Raw genomic sequence first — 26,918 nt, 5'->3', positions numbered from 1 at the left:
CCATGAGTGTGTTTGGATGGCTAGCTGGAGAGTCCTTGTTGTGTATTTAGGCACATTTGATAAAGTATAAACACGCCATCGTCTAGCAGATGGCCTGGGAATTAGCCAAGTTTTTACAGGAGGTTGCTATGGCTCCTTGCATGATGATGCGTGTGTGTGTGTGTGTGTGTGTGTGTGTGTAGGCATGTGTGTCTGTCTGTACAGTATCTCATAAACCTCATCCATATTTCTTATGTATGTGCACTGGAATTAGTTGTAGTGTATTCCTGACAAAGTTGCACTGTACACATGAACACACTTCTGACTGTATTGTTTGTCCTCCTAACCAGAGGGAGGCATCGGAGGAGAAACGGCTCACATCGAGACTGCTACCCAGCAGACCTTGCACTACGCCCTAGCCAATCAGCAGGTCCAGATCCACCGTATTGGTGAGGATGGACAGGTCCAGGTGGTGAGTGGCTGCCCCTTTATCCGTTGATCTTTCTCTGATGACCTATCCATAAGAAAACACTTTTAATTTCCAGGCAAATGCTCAATAAAGTATCGTGGCACTGTAAGGGCACCACGCTTTATCCTCCCTTTATCTTGTAATTATCTTCTTTAATGTCTCTATGATTTTTTTGTTCTTTCACTGTTAATTGTCCTCTTGTTTTTATGCTGCTGTCATATGAGGGTCCCATAGAGTGGGGTTTATAGTGCATGGGGGTCGATCACGCCACCCACCGCGGAGACACATACAGCATTCCGCAGAAAGATAGTGCAGCCTATGTCAATGAAGGAGTGGCCCATGCTCAGGGATTGGACGACATCGTACAGCTGCTAGGGTCAGAGGTCACAACCAGGCCCACTACAGCATTATGGGTGGGCTGTACAACAGGAAGTGACTGGGTCTATCAGGGCTTGTCTTTCCTGCACCCAGAAGTCACACAAAAGACTTGCTTTTGGCTCCAACACTGATAAGAGGAGCCTATCGCTGGACTCATCTTTGCAGCCCGTTGACGGCCTCTGTATCAAAGTATTATAAAGCTGCACTGTGTTTGCAGGAATTGTTCAAATCAGTCTTTAAAATGTCAGATCTCAGTGCAAAGTTCACCACGGAGCTTTCTGTTGCTAATTGAGTGAAAGCAGCTTGATTCCTTCTCAGTTTTGCTGTATATTCAAACAGCCAACGACGGATACACACAGGCCGCGAGGCAGAGAATACGTCATGAGGGGGGATTCACAAGGAAATAAATTTTGATTATCTTGTCATAGTGCTACAATTGCATTATCAACCGAAATAAGTAATTGTGATTATTACACTTATCTGATTGTACTGTGTGCAGAACAGAACAGTCTTTATGATTCTGCTGTGAGGTTTTCCCTCTGCTGATTGGTGCCTTCAGGCCCCGCACCACATGTGATGAGTGCTGACAATGCTACTAAGCTATCTTGTACATAACAGTGTTGAATTATTTCTGCTGTCATTAGCTCGCTGCGTGATGCATGGGTGTCAAGGCCGGTGACTGATGATGGGTGACTCGTCTGAAAAAGGAAGGAACAGGCTTAAAAGATGGAAGGCGTGCAGACAGGAAGAAAAGTTAGGGAGAAGGTAGAAGAGTGGGAGTGAATCATTGTCAGGAGCTCACTGTGCAGTTATTACCCTCCTGATATTCTGCAGAGTATTAAAGGGTGCAGCTGAGCCTGAAATTTATGAGCGCTGCAAATACAGCAGTGGAAATCAAGCACACTCTCTGGCAGCGCTCCATAGGGCTGGGACCAGCGTCTAATGATTGAGTCGGAGACTACTAAACTAAATTTGTGTGGTGTTGTTGCCAGATTGCATGTAGCACACTAGGGCTGCTCAGTTAATTATTTATAATCGTGTATCACAGCTACCCACACTTTCTCATTGGATTTGTATATTTATAGTATTGAAACATTTAATTTAATTTGTCCACTGTAGTTGAAAATAGTCATGATTATATAAGATAACTGCAAAAGTGTAGAAAAATAAATAATCTCATCTAATAATAATGATAAATAATCGTAATCACAATATGATCTAGCAAAATAATCAGGATTATCATTTTAGTGATGGAGCCCTATAGCACAAAAATGTACACACACACACACACACACACAGAGAATTAGAAAGCAAAAGCATGCACACAGTATGGCAGAATTATGTTGTGTTGAGCTGCATTGGGAAAAGATGCCTTCGCAGCATTTTTGAATTTCTTCAGTTATTGATCATGTTTGTTTAATCTTTCTCTCTTCAGCTCTCTCTCATTCTTCATGTCTGTCCCTCAGATTCCACAGGGTCAGCTGCACATTGCCCAGGTGCCACAAGGAGAGGAGGTGCAGATCACACAGGACAGTGAGGCAAGTGTGTGTGTGTGTGTGTGTATGTGCGTGTGTGTGTGAGGTTGAGAGAGAGAGAGAAGAAAAGAGAAAAAAAATCAACCACTCCTTTACTTGAGTCATGCTTCTTGGTATTTTAAATTCCCTTTCTTAGCAAGCAACTCAGAAGTAATTTTCTCCAAAATAAATCGGACTGTTACAGGGAACTCACTTCAGAGAGAAGTGGGTCGTTGGGGGGGGAAACGAACATTAACTAGTTTTGTCTGGGGAGTTCAGTATGTCGTTTTGGACGTCTGCTCAACACACATTTTTGTGTAACTTTTTCACCTTCCTCCTGGCGAATGACGGCCATTATTCTTGGTGACTGGCCAGCCACTTCACACCTCTGATTCACATCTCTTTGAGCCTGTCTATTCAGTCAGTGCACTCTAGTTGGTTGCCATCTGAAATAAAGCACTTTCAGTTCAAACCTTTAACGATATTTATAATGCTTTATGTGACTTCACACATCCCACTAAGGAATTCAAAAGAATTCATGAAATATGCGATGATAAGACCTGGTACACCATGGCTTGCCCTTCCTGCCAAGATAAATAAATTTTTTTTTTTATCTGACAAATAAATGGATAGTTTTAAATGAATGAATTCAGTAAAGATATTGTCTCCCACCCTTCTGCTACTTTCTCTGTGGATTCAAAAAACCTTTGAATATGACTTAAACATTTCAACATAAAACAATCAACAGCAAAGGGACACAATTTCATGCAGACAGAAACTGACTCATTGCAAAGCCCAGTGCACAACAAGAACGACCGTCATCCAGAGTACAGTTCTACCAAACTATCCCGTGGCGGGGTTCTCTGTTGCCTTGAAATCCTGCCGAGTGTTTCCTCAGAAAACTGGGGTGGACCCCCATTCAGCTGTGTGGAAGAAGGGCCATTTTATTCTTTAACTACACCCATTTCCCAGTGATTGATTGCACAAGCTGCACATCCCGTAGACTACGAGCTAACTTACCCCACAAAGAAAAAAAGAAAAGAACAATTGAATCGAGCAAACTGTTATTTTTGGTTTGACCAATAATTTTGTTGGGAAGCATTAATCTGCCTTCATCTGTCGTTTTGGCCCTATATGTTTCTATCAGCCTGTCTGGACGGCCATTCCAGTGAAGCAAAATGCACCCGAGTAATAGCTGACAGCATTTAAGTCATTAGGGAATTTTAGCACAAGCAGATGTTCCATATTAAAGCGCCTCACTGTTTATATATCTGCCTGCTTATGCATGGGTTATGACTTTTGTTTCCACATAATGCCCAGATGTCTCATGTCCCCCGCTAGATCGCATGCACACACATCAGCCGGCCTGCTCGCTGAAATCAGAATCGAACTGAAAACCACACCAAGTGCCTGAGAGGAATTTCTGCATCAGCATCATTGTTAATGATTTTAAAAGGATGTGGGGGAGAGAGAGATTTATTTCAAGGCGCCAGTATGTGCACACATACACATGCAATCACATACTGTAGTACACACTGCACATGACGTGTGCCACACATGCACAAGAGCATGACATTTATGCAAAAGCAATTGACACCTTGACCAAGTGTTTTTCTCATTTCCTATTCAGATGTAGTAAAAGCACACTGAGAGGAAGAAATGCACGATTGAGTGAGAGAGACAGAGTGAATTGGAGGCAGAAAAGCTCTAAAGCCTTTCCTGCTCTTTGTGGCTGAGCCCAGAAAAGTTTTTTTTTCTTCTCTTCTCTCCTTCCTACTCCATGATATTGTTTGTTTTTTGGAGTTCAAAGCTTAGCAACAAAATCCCACTTCTCCCAACTGCCACTCACAGAGTGTGTTTTCATTAGGAAAGGGCCCCTCTCATCAAAGACATTGGTTTTAGCGTGCCTGAAAAGGAAATGAGCTATTTGAGAGATTACACTGCTCCCTGTCCATATGGCAGCTCAGACAGCACTGGATATATACATGAAATACAATTAGGAAGAGAAAACAGCTGAACGTTGGGGTAGGCTAAATAGGGCTTATATGATGTCCTCTCTCATGTGGTCTTGTAATTGTCGATGTGGGTGTGCAGAGTATTTACGGTGGTCATTGTGCTTGATGGGACTGGGAATGGGATGTGCGTGTGTCTGTGCGAGTGTGTTTCTGTTTTTGTTTACAGGGGTCTAAATGTAGCCAGAAATGACAGAATAGTTGACGTATATCCAAGGACATTGCATCTACTTTCCAATTCTTTGTAATGATGTGTAAACACTCTTCTGTCAAACCATGCATGCTCAGAATTCTCCAACTACAACACTGGCATGTTTTTCGGATATTGCCACTGTCATGCCACATGTTGCTGATGAGGTCCAGGAGGGTTTTATTTTAGAGATGGGCTGAAGTTTTTAATTTCACCTTGTTGCTAGGTTAGATGTGCAAAATGCTCTTCATACTCAGTAGCCTACACAGGTATGGCCAGAAGGAAGGAAATGCAGTGGGCAAGAAAGTGTCTTTTATATGCCTCCTGTTTCCTGGTGTGATGTTCCACGTCAAAAAACAGTATAATAATATAATTTACAATATAATCAAAATAAAGGGATTGGAAGCAGCTTACTTGTGCAATGTCAAAATGCTTTGCACTGAACTCAAAACGCCTTGCATATTCTGCATGTTTACAGGCTATATATGTTCACCTGCTCATTATGCTGTGATGTTTATTTAGGCGCGTTTGAAGCTTTAATACATGTTTGACGTTGCACAAGTAAGGTGTTTTCAACCCCTTCATTTTGATTGTGATGTGAAAATAGACAGATGATTGAAATGTCTGTGTGTGTATGATATGTCATCAGGCTGTCATGACTTTGGTCTCCTCTATCTTGCAGGGAAACCTCCAGATCCACCAGGTGCATGTTGGACAGGACGGACAGGTAAGAGCACACACACACACACACACACACACACACACACACACACACACACACACACACTAAACATGAGTTCTAAGTAATACACTAATTACACCATGCTCCACATGATAAACCGCGGTCCTGTCTTTTCAGCACTTTTCATGATTTTGTGCATAAATTGCAAATACTGGTACTCACTTAACAAATAAAGACTGGATAACATTAGTGGTAAATATGTGTGGTTTTGTGGTATAAAAACGACCGGTCATCAGGCCTTTGTCAGCTTTATAAAGTCGTCCTCGTCAGATCTTCCACAGCTGACTCTTGTCTGATGGAGCTCCATCAGCGCTCCATAGCCTCTGGACTGTCTGAGCTGGCTGTTTGTTCTGCTGATCCGACAGACATGCAGGGATATGGACAGGCAGCGCTCCATCAGCCCTGTCCCCTCATCCATTCCTGTTTCCGTCCTCCAAGGGAAAAAATCCCTCTCTATGCAAAGCCGTCTCCCTTTCATTCATTCTCATGCACACATGCACGCACACTCACAAACACGGTCTCACACACGGTCAAACACACTCGCGTGCACGCATCCACACAACCACATGCACAGACACACATAGACTTTTCCAGTTCTTTGTGTCTTCCCAGTGTCTATGTCTTTCTTCATTCCTCTCCCCTCTTTGTTGGATGTTTTGGACCCAGGGCTCTTCCTGTTTCTCTGTTCTTGCCTCTGGGATCCAAGGGAGTCTCGATCAAAGCAGAGCAGGCCTGTGTGTGACCATTGTAGGTCACATATGGGCGCACAAAGACCGGCACATTATTTCATATTCATGATTTCATCATGTTCGTCTAGAAGCAAGGCTTTAGGGGAGGAAGCTCTTTCTCACGCTCCCCTGTCTGGTGGTTAAACTGTTTTGCGTTATTCTATTAGGACAGGTGTTTTTATGTAAGGGCCAATAGAGGGATTGTTTTACTCCTGAACTGCCAATGGAGGCTATTCTTGACAACTCAGATAATCAGCACCCTCTCTACTTAATGCTTCAAAATTTGGGATGAAGAAAGAGTTAGTAGCCAACCCACTGTCTACTCCAATCAAACCCTGGAACCACAGTGGCTCCCATGTGTAGTCAGCTGCTCTGTTGTTCTTTTTATAATCATGATTAAGATCTCAATAATCCAATTCGCTCATATGTTCTAGGCGCCATAAGCTGTGTGCGTGTGTGTATTTGCGGTGTGTGAATGCATCTGCTTTATATGAGTTGTTTTGTTGTTTGTATTGTTTTATTGCTGTTTGGCTGGATATGTGTTTTCAATTGATTATGAGGTAGTCACCCCACATCCTCGTTCTCCTCTTCTCGCATACACACACACGCACACGCACACACACACACACACACACACACACACACACACACACACACACACACACACACACATACTTGTGTCCTCAGATGCCCTTGCTCACCGAGCCTGACGGCAGCATTCCTTTCTGTCTCTCTCTAGGATCTTGGCACAGGTTTTGGCCAAATTCTGGTTCAGATTTTGTGCCACAACACAAGATATGCAGCAGTTGTACAACTCGGTTCATAGAGTGCATAAACGTTTTTTTGTATATATTATGTAGTTTTAGATAATTTCTATCCGGGTTAACCATGCTGTACGGTGTTGATGTCATACCGTACACCACATGCACTCACAAATGACAGTGTACACCAAGTCAATTTTTCCAACTGCAGTGTGGGATGTGTGTAGGCCTTAGTTCCTCTCAGAGCACCACAGTGTCCCAGTATGTAAGAACCAGGAACTGCTCAAAGGCCTCTATTCCCTTGGCAGTGTCTGGGAGCCTTGTCCAATAAAAAGCCCCTTTATTTTCTCTTTCTTTTTAGCTCATAGTTTGATTGTGTCTGTAAAATGATACGAGTCCAGTGCCAAAACAAACACACAATGACTTATTCTTCTAACCTCATGTTCCAGGTCTAGCTTTTCACACACACACACATACACACGCACACACTCTCTCACACTCACTCTCTCACACACACACCCCCCTTACCTCTCAATGGCAGCATCTCTTTGCTTGTATATTCCCATGGAGGGAGTTAGGAGTGGCTCTAGCGGACTGTCAGCATTGTTCATATGAGAGGGATTAGGCCAAGTCTTAAAACTGATGAATCCCAGAAAGATCAGAGACACTCAAGGGAAACAGGACCCAACCAAGTATAATATTAGTAATAGCAGTTATTGAAGGAGATGTATCAGTTTGACCAGATATGGTCGCATATTAATGACACATATTGTGTTTTTATCGTGTGCTGATTAGTCATATACTGTTACATAGTATGTGTGTAGTATATGTAACAGTATATACTGTATAATGGGCCAGCATTTGTTAAAACCATCAGGCAAAGACATTAGAGATCAGCCTTAATCCCGATATGTGTTTTCCTACATGTCTAATTTGTCTGTTTACAGAGAGGCCTACATCCAAGACGACTATGTGTGATGTCATTGTTGTTCTAATCTGGTGGGATAGTGCTGAGGCTATGTTGGTGTAACCTAGCCTACGCTGTACATCATAGTGGAACACTGCCATATCTCCTCCCTTCACAGCTCTCTCTCCCTCTCTCTGGGATCATCTCCCTTTCTCCTCCCTCTCCCTTCTGTCTTCTTTTCATCTCCCTGTGCTATAGATAGACGCTCCGCTCTGGCAGCAGGTGGGTGCTTCCCTCAGCTCATCTCATTTCCTCTTCCGTCCTCCGCTCACAGCTGCTGGGTGGCCCCCTGGCGGTGTGGGGTTAGGATGGTGGGGCAGGCGTTTGCGTGTGCACGTGTCCGTCTGTGTGTGTGTTTTGAGTGTATCTTGGCATCCGGTGGGTAAGCTAGTACTGCTTATTGTTGCATAATGCTCTGCAAGGGACTAGAAGGTTCTTCAGTGGGAAAGAAGTGACCTCCAGTCAAAGGATTTGGGGGCTAGTTAAAGGATAATGGGGTCAGAACCCTTCTCCAGGTTTATTGGCAGCAGGAATGGAGGTTTCTCTGTAGTTGGGGAGACAGGCAGTGTTAAAATGTTGTGAAGGCTGCAGACTGACCCCTCTATCTGCCCTCTCTCCACCCATCCTGCTCTGCATTGCCACTGGAGATTTACTGCTTGCTATGAGCAGCACAGTGCTCTACTTACTACTCACTTTGTGTGTCTGTGCGCTTGTGTACAGATCAGATGTGTTTAGTTTAGCTGCAGATGTTTGTGTATCCGCTTCTATGTTATTCTATGCCAGCTTAGCCCTGAAGTTTGCGCCACTGTGCCAGCTGAAAGTCTGGGCAAAGCTAGATCCAAAGATCTCTGCTATCCCATAAAAACCCTTTCATGCTGACGAAAGAGAAGGCAAGCCTGTGAAACTATAAAATAACGAGTCTTTTACTGCACTCCCCGTCTGTCATGCCTCTTATCTAGTGCCCTTCTCTCTCTCTCTCTGCTGTGATCTAACCCTGCACTGATGCAGACCAAATGGAGGATTGGGAGATGAAAGGAGCGACTGATGAGGAGGAGGGGAGAAAAAGGAAAAGATGGAGAGAGGAGGGCCAAAAAGGAGAGCCTGTCCAGAAGAGAAGTTTTTATGCCGTTCTTGAGTGAAAACTGAGACGAGTCAATATGTGAATCAGACTGCAATTTCTCACTCCTGTGTGCGGGCACACACACACACTCTGTTACTGGTAAATAACAAACACATGGTACCAGGTGCCACATAAAACTATAGAAGTGGGTGCCTCCTGGTAGTTTAGCTGGCTAAAGCACATACAATGCACCTGCAACGGGCTACTATATATCTGTACAATCAAAAAAATGCATACAATGATTTAATTATCTTAAAAAACTATAGAAGGGCAGCACATGCACTGCTCACTGAGTTCACAGTGTCAGTTAGTTCTTGCAGAGTTCATACTGTCAGACAACTCTAAAACCCTGCTGTCTCAGTCTGAAATCCAAAACATCTCTTCTCAAGGGACAGCCATAAACATCTCTACCAAATTTACTGACCCTGTCATCCAAGCCTGCGTCACTGACTGATGCTGGACCAGCCCGCCGCCCATTGGGGGCTTCAGAAGTGACTGTCAAGAGTCTAAACGGTTCTGATCCACTTTTCTTTTGGCTCCCACCCCCAACCCCCCCCCCCCCACACACACACCACCCCACCACCCCAGCTGAGCCTCTGCATTCCCTTCCTGTCAGCACATGTTGCGTCGCATCTGTTGGAGCCTCCTGAGCTGCTTTGTTCAGGGTCAGTGTGGGAACTGGGTCACAGAACACAGGGTCCAGCTCAGCACTGGTCCCTCCGGCCACGCTGCCAAGACCTGTAAACACAGAACCAGACCAGAACCAGGGGAAGTAGAGGGGGTATACAGGAGTTGGAGGAGGAGTGGAGGGAGGGAGAGGGAGGTGGGTCGGTGAGGGAGAGGATGAGAAAAAGGGAGCCAAAAAGGGAGAAATTAAGGATGAATATGAAACTAAAGCAGAGAAGTGCTTGAGGGAGAAGAAGAGATGAAGGGGGAACAAATTAATTAGAGGCAAAGGAAAAGACAGCTTCGATGCACAGTGTGGATCTTTTAGTTGTTTTGATCTGAACTCATGCTGTACTGGCAGTCTGTGTGAACTCACAATGTTGTCTGTGTGTGTATGTGTGACTGCTGCCAGAGACATCAGTTCCTTTTATGCCTGTGGTGAGTTAGCTCCGGTAAGGTCTGGCGCCTTAGGTCAGTGTCTCTTGATTTGTCATGTTCTACACACAAAGCAGATGGTTGAACAGTCTGTAGGGTTAACTTCACAGAATTAGGGTGTGATTTGCTCTGGAACCAAACTGCTGGCCCGTAGCCCGAGTTATTCAATTGTCCTATTTCTCTCTCTGCTCAAGAATGTTGTTTCTAGTGTGTGAGGGGTTGTTGAGAATCCTGTGATCCAGAGCGAAAAAGGGAGGATAAAAATGAGGGAGTGGGAGAGGGCATGAAAGAGAGATACAAACAAGATGTTTTATGACCAATGTTTAGTGTATGTGGAATGTACGTAAGCAGTGTAGGATTTAGAGGTCTAGCGGCGGTGGATCCTGTTTCAAAAGAGCAGTGGTCTGCTTTGTGTCCTTGTGGCATCATGGCCTGGAGATAAAGGGTCATAGATCGGGGAATCCTTAGCTCTGAATGTGTATGTGTGTGTAAGTCGTTTCAGAGTAGTACAGAGGAGGGCACCCCCAGTGGTGTGTTCTTTTGTCTTTGTGGGCAGAGCTCAGGGTCATTGGCTGTGTGAGTAAGAAGGACCAGATGTCTCAGATGTATTTCACTGTGACTCACCATCAGCGCAGCTCTACCTCATCAGTCCCAGACCCACAGCACTCTATCGCTCCATCAGTTTCACCTCCAGCAGGATTCAGACAAGGGCCATCTATACTGTGATAGTTTATTCATCCCCCGCAGAGAAATTCACCCCCCTCCCTCCCCTCCCCTCCCCTCCCAGTCCAGGGTCAGCTACTGAAGTAACCATCTAGACATCCATTGACATAATTTTACAGGAACAGGGCCAGAGAGGAGAGGAGACGAGACAGATATGGATGTTGACGCAAACAAGCGTGACGAAGAGAGTCCTCTGAATGTTCTCATTTGTTTCCTCTTTTACTGATGCTGGCAGTCGTATAAGTAGCAATAAAGATGATTGGATCTGACAGATGTGATGCCTCAATGACTTACAGACTAGCGGGTTACATGGTATTGTAATGTACCTATCTTCTTACCCTTCTTACCCTTCTTACCCTTCTTAAACTTAAAAAAAAAAAAAAAAAAGCTCAACGAATACTACTTATTCCTATTAAAAGTCTTAGCTGATGAAGACTGTGATGCACAGTTGGTTTCACTACTGTTGACAAAATGTACTTATTGTAAGTCGCTTTGGACAAAAGCGTCTGCTAAATGATGTCATGTAATGTAATGGTGATATAAGATGACAGATGTCTTTCATGGCAGATATGAGAATTGAGCTTGGACTGTTGCATTCTTGACTGCTGTGCATCAAACGCGCCGGGTGCATGTGTGGCCGGGACCCCTTGACTTCTCTTCAAGAGGGGTCATTTGGAGGTTTGGGTGTACTGCAGCATTTTCTTGAAGTTTGAGTTGTTTCACTAGCTGGAAACAAAACAAAAAATAAGACGGATCACTCCACTAGTTTTAGGAAAATTATGCTTGATTCAGGAAAATTCTTGATCTTCATCAATTTGCATTAGAACAAGTGAACTTATCTCACCCCATTGGCAGATTTTTTTCACTGTTTTATTTATTTTTTTGACTGGCTCAGCACTAGATTAAATGACTCGTCAAGATGGATATTTTTTGCGGTGTGATATTTTGTGTTAGTTTTACAACCTGTGTATATCATATCATCTTGCTCCATCAAATAGTGAAATTTACCGACATTGTAAAAATGCCTCTGTCGATCGGGCAGGCCAAGTTTGGATTTGTGCTAGAGAACAGAAAAGTGTTTGCTGGAGTTTTCTTCCTTTTCGTTTTCAGGGCCTAACTCTTAATTACGGCTGTTATTTTTGTCATCAGTCCTCTTTTGATTTGCTGGTTCTGGATCAGAATTGAAGTCATGGTGGTTTTGTCATAAAACCTCTCTCAGCTCCGTCTGAATCTGACTCCCAGTCTGCTGGTGGGAGTTGCGGTGCAAAGGTGCAAGGGAGGGTTTGATTGAATGCAGGTGTTGAGCTCTGGTGTAGAAATAGTGTCATGGTGTGGGTGGAGATGGGAAGCAGCAGGCTAGGTTAGGAGGGTCAGGGTTCCTGCAGGACTGATGCAGATTTATAACAATGTGGTGTTTGCAGTTGAAGCAGTATCAGGTAGAGAGCAGATGGTTATATGACTAATGCATGGTAATATCAGTTATCATTATCGTAGACATACAACTGCAAATGAGTGACAGAATTCACAAATCAATATCACAGTCATATGCCAGAGTAACAAAACACTATTCCTCATATTAAGGAGGAATCAAGTATCCTACCTTAAACTTGTTCAGCCAAAGACTGTTTGGCTTCTAGTTCAGCTTAATTTCTGACATTCTGTGATCCGTATTACAAACTCACTATTGTACATTAAATCATGTTGTGAGCTGAGGCCCAGCTGAAAAGAGAATAGACCTTAGAGGTAAAATGTAAGACATAACTGGGGGAGTTGATGGCTGCAGTGAGACATTGATATTAGGCCAGTGTGTTCATCATTTCCCAGTCTACTGAAGGCAAATCAAGGACTGAAAACACCAGTGTGTCAATGGGCATCTTTACAGCCGAGTTGCAGCCAGCTCTTAGTCCCCACCCTCTGTGCTAGTGGTTCAGCCTGGACATCTGTCCAGGCTCAGGAGGGCTGCAGTTGCAGATGTTGTTGACGGCTGTGAAGCAGGGAGGAAGTTCCAGCTACTCCAAAGTCCAAATGTTTCTTTTTTCATTTCCCTGCTTTTTTTTTCTTTTTTTTCTTTTTTTTTTAAGATCTGAAAGGAGAGGAGGTATTCCATTGGGAATGATAGGAACCAGATTTGTGTGCCTCTTTTTTCTTTTTATTAAAGCACAGAAAAACGGCTTGTATATATGGATTTTTTTTGTCTAGAAGTGGGGGGTGTATTATGGGGGATCCCAGTGGACTTCAGTGAAGACAAGGGTGAAGCAAATTCTTTAAAACACACACACACACACACACACATTGAGCGGGTGACTCATAGCATCAGCCGATGCACAGCTGAGTTTAAGAGACCTCCTTTGAGGCTGGGAAACGATGCCAAGCTGTACCAAGTGTGTGCATGGTGGGGGGAAAAAGATGCTTTTGATTGAAGGAGATTCTGATGCAGTTGTACACATTACTGACAGATTATAGCTAATAGGGATTGCATGAGATAGGAATCCAAAGCCACTCTTGTTTCTGAACAACCCTTATTTTGTTCTATCCCTCATCATTCAATTTTAACTAGTTACATATGAAGTGAAAGGAGAACAAGTTTGTTCTAAAGTGCTCAGACAGAGAATTGAGGGCTGGGTAAAAATCCTTGTTTATGCAGTTGGTTATTGTCTTTCAATCTGGGAATCATGAATGTTTTCTGCATTAGGCTGCTGTTGTTTTTCAGTTTTGTGTCTTCCCTCTCCCGTTGCTGTATTTCTTTAGTATCCTGGATCCATTACTGCTGAAAGCATTACGGCATCAGCAAAAGATTTATTTTTTTTCTTTCTTTTTTTCAGAAGGCCATAGCAACTAGCAAAGCCTGCAGAGAATTTAAGATTCTCTTGATTGTTCAGCGTTCTTCGCTCCAGCTCTGTCTGTCAGGGGCGAGTACTGCTCTTTTGTAACATAGACCTTTAATCCTGCTTGTCTTCTCTGCTCTGTGGCCCTCCAGCATGGGGGTGGCCAGCCAGCCAACGCTGATTATTTAAGGGCTCCAATCCCTAAAACCTGGAGGTCAACAGTACCTAATGCAGTAAAGATCCACTCACTGGCCCTGTTCTGACAAATTGAGCTCACTATGTCAAATCTAATATATTAGGCTGCATTTTAAAGTCGGTCATCTCAGCTCTTAGTTGAAAGCTGATGCAGTTAAGCAATCAAGGCGAAATTGTAAAGTTTGCCCAGTGTGGGAGAATTCATCTGCTCAAAGAAGGCCCTCTTAGTGGCTTCTCCAGTTGTATAATGCATTATTTCCTATTAAACATATACTGAGAAGTCCCAAATTCTCCATAGGTATGCCTTGATTTGTTTACATTTTAACCACAATAGACAACATGTATTGATACCACCTAATCTGCAAGATACATAAATTATCTCCATATAACCTTTCCTAGTTCCATTTTTGTGATTCCCTTTGTTGCATTGTTGCCATCCAGTTTCATAATGATACAAAGTTGTCAAATCCCATTGTTTGAATTAATTATCATTACAAATTAGAATCTGTAACTCACTTTTCCCTGCTATAATTTGGTGGCCAAACATATCTTAATTGGTGGCCAAACATATCAATGCATTCTTAAGGTGATCATACAGAGTTGATCAATGATTTATTTTAGAAGGAAATAATAAAATATACAAAAAAAAAAGTGGCAACTTGTATCCTCCAAGCAAACTATTTAGTTTGTGTTTAGTGGACGTGTCTCTTGAGTGTAGATTTGGGTTCTGAATGTTTTTGATGGACTCACTTTCAGGCCAAGTGTAACAGTATCAGGCCCCGATAGTAAAGATGAGTTGCTCTGAAAAAGCGAGGCGTGGGACAGGATGTAGACCAGGGAAGTTCCTGTGTAATCGCTGCAGAGATCTCACACACCGTTCCAACTCTGTAAATGCCTCCGTGTGCCTCTGTGTGCTGCTCCACACAGCTGAGAATGCAAACTGCTCTCAAATGGAGGTTCAGAATCTAATTGAATGAGACAAGTGTTTACTGTCTCGAGTGTCAACCATAGCATCCTTCGAACCTCACTAATCACTCATTTAGATACACCAGTTGGCAGTTGGACCGTACAGACAAACTGTCATGCCTGCAAGTTTACACACACACACACACACACACACACACTTGGCACAAGCTATTTATCATCCTTAATAAGAGAACAGTGTGATCGAGAGAGGAGAAGAGGATGTATCTCTATGGATGCTTCCTATGAAGAAACACTTACACAGCTGGTTGTGCATCCATCTGGGTTCTCACTGTTCTCAATGAGCTGACCTCCGACTGGGCGCTGTTGGCATGGGTTGTTTGTTTTTGAGGCAAGGAGCGTGTATTTCAAGTATGTGTGTGCGCCTTCGCTGTCTGATGACTGTTGTAATCATCCAGGCTAATGTTCCCATTGATCAGTGAATGTGTTCATGGGTCATCAACGCTATGATTCATTTGTCCCAGGTCCTGCAGTCCTCCTGCACATTGAGACTGTAGCTCACCCAACTATTATCCATGTCTGAGCTTGACATCTGCTGGTTGTCTGATCGGGTGAGTCAGGGAGACAGCCTGTACTAATGTCTTCCATCGGGCCGGCTCGGCCTGGTGCATTATGGTGCTGAGGCGGCACATTCTGTGGTGAAACTGGCGAAGTCTCGTAGATGACAAGGCAAGCCGGTGGGTACTGGGGGGTTAACTGAACTCTTGGGGCTCGTCACTGACTCAGAACTTCAAAGCCAAGGCCGGACTGGAGGTTGGGAGGGAGTTTGGGACTCAGGAATTGGAAGGGTTAGGGGGCAACAAACATCATCTGTAATTGAGGTTTATGAGGTTTGGGTTTTTCTGCAGGCTTGCATATTCTCCCTCAAATTCTGAGTGTCTGTTGGGCATGTCCCCAGCCGGTCCCAGCCTGTACCGGAGCTGGAAGGAGACTGAGCTGAAGACGGAGACCTCACATCACAAGGCAGAGGAAGCGCACAAAATACATTGACGCACACAGAGACAGGACACACATGAAACCCGCTAGACAGGAGACACTGGAAGAGGAAGAGGAGAGGCCTGTGTTCAGAGACAGAGCCATGAAACTGTGAGAGAATCATAAATGGGAACATGCTGTCATTAAGTGTTGGCATGGCTTCATTTCAAACCAGCAATGCCTAACTCCTGTGAGAAACTTCAACTTATTTCTGGAGAGCCTTGAGCCACACTTACCAGAGTGGTCTCTGACCTCTGTGTGAATAAAATGAGCCGGCACAGGCACACAGCTGAGTGAATGTTTCCCTCCATTTGTCTTTCTGTGTGTCTGTGTCGACAGCATGATTGTATGTTGGATTTGTATCTCTGTTGTCACATGCGAGTTATGCTATCCAATTAGACAGTAATGCTCTGCAAATCCCAGAGCATCTGCGTATGCGCGTGTGTGTGTGTGTGTGTCCTCGTACAAGTGTATGTACATACATGCAATCCTCTGTGCATTTGTGGTTGTGGCCTATCTATAGGAATAACCTCAACAAGCTATAGGAATACGCAACAGCACTCCAGCTGCACTGCGCTGCTCTGTGCTGCTCTGTAATTATTGCATTGAAACCATCGCATTCTCATGTCGCCTGGCTGACGTTCAACATTGTGGGAGATTAGGATCCCCCTTCGATCCCTCTCTCCATCCTGTGCCAAATTTATTTTTTTTCTCAATGTGACTTGAATGAATTGAAACCAAATAAAGCCAAGCCTAACTAGCATATCATGTTATGCAGCTCAGGAAAACAAAACTCGTAAAAATATAATTGAATTGAATGGACCATAAAGTTCCTATCCAACTTGATGTATAAACAGAGAAAGGGATGGAGAAGGGAGTGAGAGAAGCGGGAGTGAACTGTTTATTTACGTCACTCGGATATAACCGCGTGACTCTTTCCTTGCCACAAAGTTACTCGGTTTGTGTGTGTGTGTGGCACTGCGTTTGTACACACTGATGGCTGTAATCAATAAAAGAACATAAACACATCAGATAGGACATAAATGAGGCTTTCTGCTGTTTGTTTTTAAATTGTTTTTTATTTCCAGTGGAGTGCAGTTCATTTCAGCGCTGGCCAGATCGTTGCTCTTTAAACTACTAGCAGGCTGGTTGAGGTCGAGGCAGACGCTTTCATTCAGATCTATTGTCATTTACACAGGGGAAATGAGGCTATAGGAAGGGGAAAAATGAGGATGTTAGTGTTGATAATGCACTAAATATGTTGCTGATGGTTGATGTTCTTTTTCCTGCTCTCTCTTTCCCCCTCTCTCTCTCCTTTCCTCCCTCCCTCTCTGTCCCAGGTTTTGCGTGGAGCTCAGCTGATAGCGGTGGCATCAGCTGATGGGGGGGCCACAGCAGTAGAAGGCTCCCCGCTTCCCCCCGACATCCAAGTGCAGTACGTCCAACTAGCCCCCGTCGCAGATCACACTGCTGCCGTACAGGTAAAGACACACACACACACACACACACAGACACACAACCACACTCTTAACAAGCTGCCATACACGTGTGTGTACACAGACACATGTAAATAGTTTGTAACTGGGGAGCGTTCCAAGGGCCTGTAACTATCCCCTCTGTTTGAGGTGAAACAGACCCTAGTACTAATCTACACCAATCACACTTCACATGCGTTTGTTTTTGAAACTAACCATAATAAATAACTGAGCTCCCCACCTCCTCTCCTCTTCTCCTCTATCTGAAGGAGATCAGTAATCGTTCCCTCTGAGATGCCATTAGTATATACGGTATACTACATATATACTGAGTGCTCATGCAGAAGGGCTGAACAAGCAGATACAAGTCCTGGTTAACAATGGAGTGAGCTGGGGAGGCGTTCTCACTGCTCAGCTAAATGGATATGGTAGCAAAGGGTGGTGGTGGTGGTGGTGGGGGGGGGGGGTACTACACTGAAATGTGTAGTCAATGTGATTTCGCTGTAGTGAAAAATACATACTCTACCAACCCAAGTAGCAAATTCTTTGTATATTGAATAATAATACCTGCATTATACATTTGTGTTTTTGGGTGCCAAATTATGTAAAATCTGTAAACTCATTACATTTAGTTAGTTCTAAACTAACTAAACTATGTAACAGGCTTCTGATTTGATTATCATTTTAAATTTTAACTTGGATGTAGTGTTCTTTATGTTATACAGGTAGGTGGGTATGTGCATTTGTTTTATTATATTATATTTTTCTTTTTTTGAGAGAGAGGAGATGCCTGTGACAGATTGACAAAGAGACGTAAGAGAGAACCTGAGAGTATAATTCCTTAGTCCTGGTCCAGCTGTATTAATAACAGCTCTTTGGGAGATCAGAATCTCTCTACTTTTCCCCAACAAGCAGCCAAAGCATTCTGGTTGCTGGAGCCGACACCTACCTACTTTTGTACTATAATGGTTTAATCAACTTCATAATGAGGCTGTGTTCTGTAATATTTCACTGATAATTAGTGTCATGTTGAAACTGAAATATGAATGCAATTTCTCTAATTTAGCTTAACTACTTGCAGGTACAATGCTGTCTGCTTTTTGCCCTGTTGTCATGATTTCACTTAAATCAAATGCACCTAACTCCCAGTCCCTATGGTGTTTTGTGTAAACAGTAATTTAACGTGATAAAATGCATGGATGGAGTGTTACAAGAAGAAAAGTAATAATTAGTAGATTAGCTTTAAATCCCTTGATGGTTGAGCTCGTTGAGCAAAAGCCATGTGTTAAATAAAGAATGGTGCACAGGCACCCACTGCGGGGGCCTTTGAAGTGGTCAGCTGGGCGCTGCCAGGAATATAAAAGAACAGCACTTTTCCATTGTTCTCTCCTCTTTTGTTTTCCCCAACCATATTGAATGTCACATTTTCTTCTTACTGCTCACTTTCCCCCAAGTCACATTCTGTTATGGGTACCTTCTATTTCTGATGTGAGTAAAGGCATTCTCGTGCTGTGGCAGTGTAAACAGAGAGGACCTTAAACAGCTTGGCCCTTCAAATAATTTGTGGCTGTGTAAAATACCACTTCCATCCTGATTTGGATCTCCTTGCACAGTTTGTAGTGTGATTGATCATATTCGCTTCCCTGCAAGACATGCGGAGAGCAAATGTCCAGACCAGCCACACATCAGGTTTTGGGATTTTCTATTTAAAACTTTGCCCTGTCGATAACACTTGTTGTCCCTTTGTTGTTGTTTGTTGTCTAGGTAACGGGCTCCTTGCCCCTGACAGAATGGATGTAGTTAAGGCATCCTATATAGATTAATTCCTTTGGTGCAGGTCATACACCCAGAACCCTGATACACTATTTATTTGTGAATTCATGAGCATTCGCAATGATTGCCGCCCCATGCACTGTATTCCGAGGTCTGTGCTCCATCTTGCTTGGCGCAGCAAGCAGTCAAACTGTGTTTACTCGACTGATTTCGTTTGAATGGGTTTTAGATCTATAAAGAACTCATTTTTTTCCTAATGTTTGATTGTACACAGATCTTGACAGAAATCAACAAAGTTTACCAGGTCTGATCAATCACCAGTTTGCTGTTCATCGGAGCTCGGGTTCAGTAAGGACATATGGACATGCACAAGGACAGAGTGAAACTGCTTGTGAACAACTTGATCTCTACTGATCAAACCTTACTTGAACTTTAAACAGCAGAATTACATTAGGCTTCAGTCCAAAATGGTGTAAGGCTTTGATACACAATGAAATAGGTTGGGAAGGTACTAAGATACATATGTAGCATTGACCCATCTGTACTGTAGCAAAAAAACATTGGACATTGAAGTGTCCCATGTGGGATCGTAGAAACATGACTTGGCCTGCCTGGCACAGTGTGCTATTATCACTGTCGGGTTTTTGCTCTCGCAGTGTATAAATGTTTCTATGACTTTTAGTTCAAAGGTCAGAGGAAGTTTAGTGCTGATTTTTCCCCCCTTTCTGAAAAGTGTTGAATCGAGAGAATCACTCTCATCTGTTTCCAAACATATGGTAGCATTTATACAAGTTCTTGAAAAATTACTTAGGCTTTTGTATTTATTTATCTCTGCATTTTTCCTCTCTCTTTATTTAATAGTTTCCATTACACAAACTACATCAAATAGTGCACAACAGACACAATGATATTTCTGTACAGCAAGGGTTGCTTTTCCTAGGTTGGGTGTAACTTATGAAAGAGTTTTGACTTAAGAGTGTTCACCCCCAAGTCAGGTCTAAAGCTGGGACGAGGTTGCACCGATACCCTGGTCTGGGCACAGCACTTCCAAAATGCCATAGCAGTCTTTGAAAAGCCTCTACAGCCAAGGCAAGGGATCCATTATCCATCAGCATTCCCAAATGGAGAACGAGGCCTGTGCTATGATGGTGTGGTTCAACACAGCTGATGTTTCAAATGCTCACTTAAAAACATGAATCCATATGAGCTTTACTTGGCTTCCTTTACCACCAATGGTTACAGTATGTCGGCCCAACTTTGTGTTGTTGCATTGTGTGTGCTGCTGCGGTGCAGCTGTGCTCCAGTCAATGCTGTTGTCTAGTGACAGCACACTGGGCTGGAGGGAGGATTAAAAGCTGCAGGTGTGTTTGAGGGAACCTTTGGCGTGCATTTGAGGAAGGAGTGAGTCACTCTTCATGGTCATCCTCCAGGACTGAGTCATGAACCTCTCATCTTTTTAGGGGGTTTACCCACACAATACCTCCCTCTGTCTAACAAACAGCACAGAGACAGTCTGAGCACCCTAAAACACAAATAGCTTATTGCTTGTCTTGTCTCTCTACGCCTGTCACTCTGCTTCTTTTCTCATCCCCTGCTCTCCGATCTATTCCCTATTATTTCTTCCCTGTTCTCCCCCTTCTTTCACTGCTCCTTCCATATTTGTTCCATTCACTGTTGTTGTCCCCCATGATGAAATTGGGGCGGAGACTATGAATTAGTCTCCATCTGTTTGTTCATTCATGCGTCCCTTCCTCACGTGTAATATCTCAGACACCACTGATCGGGTTTTTTTAAACTTTGGGTGAATGGTGCAACTCTTAAAAAATGACACTGGTTGCCCTAGCAGTAAGGAGACTGTACTTTGACTGTACAGGTCAAAACAAGGTGACAAACGGTATTAGTTACCCATCAGCCCAGACGGGGACTGCGTTATTTGTGGGAAACAGCATGTTTACTGTTGCCTTGTTTTACTTAACTCTCTTCCCTCTTATCTCCCTGTGTCTTTCTCCTCTCTCCTCCTCCCTCCCCTCCTGTGTCTTCTGTGTCCCCGGCCCTGCAGGCGGACATGGAGGTGAAAGAGGCCATCCAGGGTACCATCCAGGGAGAGAACGGGGAGGTGGTGCAGATCGTCACCTCTGTCGCTACCTGAGAGCCCCGTCTGTGTTCAGCTCGGCCCCGAACTCTGCCCTACAGCATGGCTAAACAAGTGAGAATGGAACGCCAGAGGTCAACAAATGAATACAGTTCTTACAATCAAATCAAAAAGCCTTTTTAAACAAATACAGAAGGTCTTTCATCAATAGAGTGGAGAGGCATTTCTTTCTATTGGTTTTTTTCCTGCAACTACTCCACTCATTGCCAACCAAATGTCGCAATGTGGAAATGTTCACAGAGAACTTGAAAAGACCATGATGCTCCAAAATCAACTGTGGTTCTTCTGGTGTTTTCATCGCCAGAAGGACCTGGCCCACCACAGAATACACAGTGGGATTATACTCCATCAATAGAGGATGCTGCTTAGGCAGACCATCACCCCGCCACTTCATCAGCACACACGCTTGTTTACATCAACGTTGGAAAATAGTAGAGCTATTTGGAGTTAAGCTGCTTGGCTAACCCTGAAACCCCCCTGCGGGTTTTGTAAAACCCCTGAATCCCACCTCAAACAGCCAGTACTGTGCTCCTTTTCTCGTCATTTCTTGTCATGTCGGACTGCAGTGGAAAGTAGATTTAGCTGAGGACAGCTACTCTTGGTTGTGATTAATTTGGTTTCCTGTCACTCTCCTTGATTCACTCCGTACAGTGTCTCCAGGGTACGAACTACGAACCCCACCTTCCTTCACTTTATTCAGCTTTTTTTCATATTTGTTTAGCCACATTGCTTTGTTTGTTTGTTTGTTTGTTTGTTTGATTTATCTCATTGTAACATGCTGAAATCTTTGGGGCGCTTTAATTTTGGAGGTAGAAGACCATGAAATAGATGAAATGGTGCCAGTGGTAGACAGTACAAGTTACTTGTAGAATACCAAGAAAACCTTTAAGTTGTTCTGTTCCCCCCTGCTGTGTCTCTGTGAAAGATACATTCATGTGAATAAAATATTTTGTGGTTGCCATAAAAGTGTGGGGTTTTTTGGTTTGTTACTGTATTCTCTTTCTTGCCATAAACAGTGGTCAGCAAAATGGCTTCAAAGGCTTCAAGACAAGTATTGCTTTCATTCACTAGAAGTAGGCTCTTGAGGAGATATTTTAGAAATAGCTTGAAATGAGACAGTTTGGTTTTGAGGTCTTGTTTCATGTTGAGCTGATGATTTCCAATTGTAGACATGAATATATTTTGCCTGTCCTTCCATAACCATAGGACCTTGCTACTGTATAGACATCTATTACTATGCAACCCTGAGAATCTGAGAACAAAATAGATTAGATTTATTTGGACTTCATGAGAATCTGTCAAAAGACAGTAATCAATATGTTGGTCCAATCAAAACAATTTATGAAGCGTAACTGCTTGAGAAGATTTTGTTCATTAAGAAGCGTGCAATTCTTCTAAGTAATGAATGTGTGATGTGAAGGCAGCACCTGAGATCTGTTTCCATATTTTTTGTTCAAAACCACTTGTCCCCTTGCACTTATCTTCCATCAAAAGCAGTGCAGTGCCCATTGTATGTTTCTGTTTTTCTTCCAGTAATGAGACAGAGAGTGTCTCTATTCAAGTGATGTAGGAGTGATGCTGCACTAATGATGAATTTCTTTGGAGGCGGCAGTTAGAGATAAGTGAGACTCTCTGGAGCTCTGTGTTAGTTTGGGGACGTTTCCCACGCACAGTGTGATGTAATAGTGTATTTTGGAGGAAAGAACCGGTCGACAAATTGAACTCGATAAAACAATGATCCATGATCTTGGCTGCTTCCTTTTGTTTCCTTTCAGTCTGTTGCTCTCTCTGACTTTACATTGCCTCTTCTCCTCATTTGCCTCTCTCTACTGACCCTTTCCTCTCTGTCTCCCACTCTTCCTCCCCCCCCCCCTTCCTCATCTCATCATCCCACACTAGAGATGGAAGGATTTTAGACACCAGACTGCTGTGTTGGTTCAATTGGAAGCCATATTAAATTCCATTTACCCCCCTTTCAAATTTTATACTAGCCTGGTCTAAAATGTAGTGGCCATGGACTAGCGGGTTAGTGTTTGCATCCCTGTCCCACACTCTTTTGACATTGTAGCTGAAGGCAAATGTTGGCTTGTCCCCCCCACTGACCCCTCCATTAAATCTCGGGCTTACACATCTCCTGCTCTCTTTAACTGAAGGAAACCTACCCTGGTCGTAACGGCCCAGGCCCTTCACTTTTACAACCCTGGGTGCCGTCCAGAGCCTGGAGTGGTTACCATAGCGACGGGCCCTCTCTCAGGCTGCCTCTGAGATAGCTCGCTGAAAACAGAAACGAATGATAGATGAAGCGATGAGATTGTTTGGAAGGAGAATGTATGTGTGGGGAGAAGGAGTAGAGTGATGGACAGAGACCAGAGAGTGAATCTTTCCCTTCCTTCTTTCAACAGCCTTGTGTTCCTCCTGCAGTGACGGCAGGTCTGCTGGCACCCACCGCAGGACGCGAGTACCAACCTCTGCTCTGCACCGCTCCGCTCTGCTCGGCTGTCTTTCACATTGGCTGGGGTTCACATGCTGTGGATGGTTTGTTGCTGAGCTTCCCCCTGCTCGAATTTTTACAACGCTGGAAGAGTTATCTTGGGGTGTGTAAAGATGAGCATATTTTTTGGATCAAAAATGTCCAAACGCAATGTGCCTCCAGGATCATAAATCAGCAATTGTTAATCTTGGGGAAACAAAGCTCCGCAGAGCCGTGTATCTTTCTCCGGCCAGCGGACAGATTATACCAGAGCAGAGGGGTCACAGTTTACAGTGTATACACATTTCCTCAACACTTGTTTCATATCTCTCACATGCTGAATATTCCAGAGGTCACGAGCAAGACATGCCATGTTTGCCTTTAGAGACATCTCCAGCCTTTGATTGTGTTTCCTGCTGCATGTAAACAACAGGTTTTGTATCATAATCATTGAGTCATGGGACCCTGGGTGTATGTTTTGCTGTAGTCTTAAATTGGCTAGGGACAGCAGCGAGTCTTGAACCAGAGTCAGGGAAGCTGAGCAGCATGGCTGGTTGTTACACGCATCATTAAATGGTGAGGGCTGCTGGATCTTGGTTTTTGGGATGTTAAACCGCCAAAGATCCTAGCTTTAGACATTCATTTAACTGCCCTAAGGCTGCTCAATAAAATATGACAAGCTGTTAGAATTACTTTCCTGAGGCCTATCAGATCATCCCCCATCATAAGTTGTTTTTTTGTTTTGCTTTGCTTTTGTTTCACAATATTACTCTTGATGTCCCCATGCACAGAACAGTCATAAAGAAACAGTTTTGGGGTTTAAGATAGTTAGTCCAGCATGACAAATGAACATCTGTTGATGATGGACAAGGAGGGAGGAGGATCAAGGAGGGTCCAGCAATAAACTCCTTCCAGAATGGAAACGTTCAAGTATTGTTTAATGCATGGAGGAAGACGAATTCTATTAATCTGAGAGCTGCAGACATCTTTAAATCTTTCAATGCTACTTCATAGGAAAATCCGTCCAAAACAGGATTTATATATTATTTCAAGACAATTCAAGCACAGATAGCACCTATACCTTTATCCCAAAGCTAGAAACCAGGCAACCAAGTCTTTAATCTTATTAGTGATGTGCCACTAAGACACACTTTTTGGAGATCCATTGACAATGGATGGGAGGTTGATTTTGTGAATTCATGTTTGTTTGACTCTCCTCCTAGTACTGCTTAGATTTCTGAACTGGAAAATGTATACTATATACCTTGTCACAGTTAACAGGACAACAAGAATAATATATTTTAATTTGTTTTTGCTTTAATGTGTTAACTGCTGATTTGTTCTTAAGTATTTAAAAATGTATTAGTTATCCATTTACACAGCATGTGTTAATAGGGTTCAGGAACTTGAAACATGTTGATTTGCTCTTCTTTAGGTTGTCAGTACTAGTTATTCATGCACAGAGCATAATTAAGGTCAAAATGTTAATAAAATGTTATTTATACCTTAATCTCTGCTTCAATACTTAATCCACTTAAACTTTACCATTTAGGCTAAAGCATGTTACCTCCATATATGGTAATTATGCGTGGACACATTTCTATGCAGGGCATGTTTTCCCATCATACACCTAATAATGTGAATAGCCACTGATGCACACTTGCTTCAAACTTCAATATCAATAACTTTAACTGCTGTATTATTATCAATCTTTTCAACTGTTGTCATTTCTTATTGTATTATCTTCCATAGGCTACTCTCAATTTGTCTAATTCTTATCTATATCCTGATCTCTGCTGTTGCAATGACAGTTCCTCCACAGCAACCACTAAACTCTAATCTAATCTAATCTATAAAAAAAAAAAAAAAAAAAAAAAAAAGATTTGTTGTTTTTGGAAATGCAGCATGGTCTCTAGTCTTAATTTGATCAGTGAGCATATTGCTACTCCTGTCATTTTAATAGCAGCCTTAGCACTGCCAAGTTATTAGCCTTGCGCTGCTAAGGACGAGGCAAAGCGCTTTTAAGTGCTGTATAATGGATGAATGAATTTGGTCATTACTCGGACCAGCACCTGTGCTTTTTTCTGTAGAAACAGCTGTTTCGAAGGATGAATATTGCCATTTATAGTGTAACTCGTTATAGCATTAAATATGATAAATGAGAAATCAATCAGAAGCCGCAAGGAATAATTTAGAAATAAAGAAATTCACAAAAAACTGGTCACTCGGTGCGTAAAGGCGACAGCTGATGCGTTGATGGGAGGTACTCCTGCCGTGAAGGGACCATGCAGATGGGAGAGAGGAGGGATACATCTCATCCAGACAGCGGCTGCAAAATGCTTCCTGGTCACCGCTTTTGCAAAAAAAAAAAAAAAAAAGTTCTGTGAGATGACAGCGCGGATCTTCGCTTGAATGTTTTCTAGCGTCGAAGGTAAGTTGAATCTTTATTGACGGCACCGTGTTCACGGTGTCATTGAAACGCCGATCACGCCGATGTCCTGAAGGTGAACTTCAGACGTGATGACGTGAGGCTGTAACTACTTTTGACAGGCTCGTGCGATGCATTCAAATCTGTTTCTCTGCAGCCCGACGCTTTGGTTTTACAGTCTTTGCTAGCATTTGGCTGCTGGTATCGTCTCTCAACCCAAGTCTATTTTAAGGCACATACTTATACCTTAGCGCACATGTTCCCAAACTTTTTAATGGCAAGAATGAGTAGAGATGCATTGCACCATGGATCCCTATTTGATTAAAAATTCCTATACATTGTCTCCTATTGTTAACTTGTGGATGAAATAATCGTGAAAAATGTAATTTTGGTTTGCTGCCCCGTGCAACACCCCTCCAGGACCCCTGGGGGCTCCTGGACCCAACTTTGGGAACCACTGCCTTTGCTTGTTATAATTGCTTACAAACTAGATACATGTGAACATCATTTGAACGGAATGTTATCAGTGTTTAGGGATGGAGGGGGAGGAGAGGGCGAAAGAAATTATGTCTTGGAAGGCTATGAGGCCATGCCTATTTTATGAGCCACAGTGTTGTAGTCAACAACTGGTAAACAATGTTATTGTATTCCCAGATATGAAGTGTCTGAACCAGAGGCATGTATTGAATGAACTCTGTGGTCTTTTTGAGCAACTAACTGTAATACGTTTTATTAGCATCTTATGACGTTATGAGCAAATTAATTACTAGTTTTATTGAGACCCTACTGTTTACTGTAAACTGCAGGAAACTCAGTAAGATCAGCACTGGCTCTCAGCCTGTCTGTACATTCTGATCCATGCTTTCATACAGGATTTCTGCTGGTTGAAGATCAATAGTTGTAGGCTATGTATATTTCACAGTCTGTACGTGGACCTGGCTGTAAATACCTGCAACC

The 26,918-nt window shown here is 43.2% G+C and overlaps 1 protein-coding gene across 2 annotated transcripts in view; it reads left to right on the top strand.

Annotated features, from left to right (window-relative positions):
- The window catches only part of banp (BTG3 associated nuclear protein), a 36,228-nt gene extending 11,194 nt beyond the window's left edge, over positions 1–25,034 (top strand). The window contains exons 10-15 of one of the 2 annotated variants that reach the window (XR_013504353.1): positions 330–451; positions 2,293–2,364; positions 5,225–5,269; positions 17,004–17,144; positions 20,971–21,117; positions 23,466–25,034. Coding sequence is in view for 1 of the 2 variants with exons in the window: in XM_071913160.2 (XP_071769261.1) it covers positions 330–451; positions 2,293–2,364; positions 5,225–5,269; positions 17,004–17,144; positions 20,971–21,060 (470 nt within the window). In the remaining variant the exon portion in view is untranslated. Of the gene's footprint in view, positions 1–329; positions 452–2,292; positions 2,365–5,224; positions 5,270–17,003; positions 17,145–20,970; positions 22,020–23,465 lie in introns of those variants that run through there. The other variant, XM_071913160.2, reaches the window with a different exon arrangement.
- Positions 25,035–26,918: the final 1,884 nt, after the last annotated feature.

This window comes from Centroberyx gerrardi, chromosome 4, assembly GCF_048128805.1.
Source record: "Centroberyx gerrardi isolate f3 chromosome 4, fCenGer3.hap1.cur.20231027, whole genome shotgun sequence".
NCBI classification, from domain to species: domain Eukaryota; kingdom Metazoa; phylum Chordata; class Actinopteri; order Beryciformes; family Berycidae; genus Centroberyx; species Centroberyx gerrardi.
The sequence above is the reverse complement of the archived record's forward strand: the minus strand, read 5'-3'. Positions and strand labels throughout refer to the sequence as shown.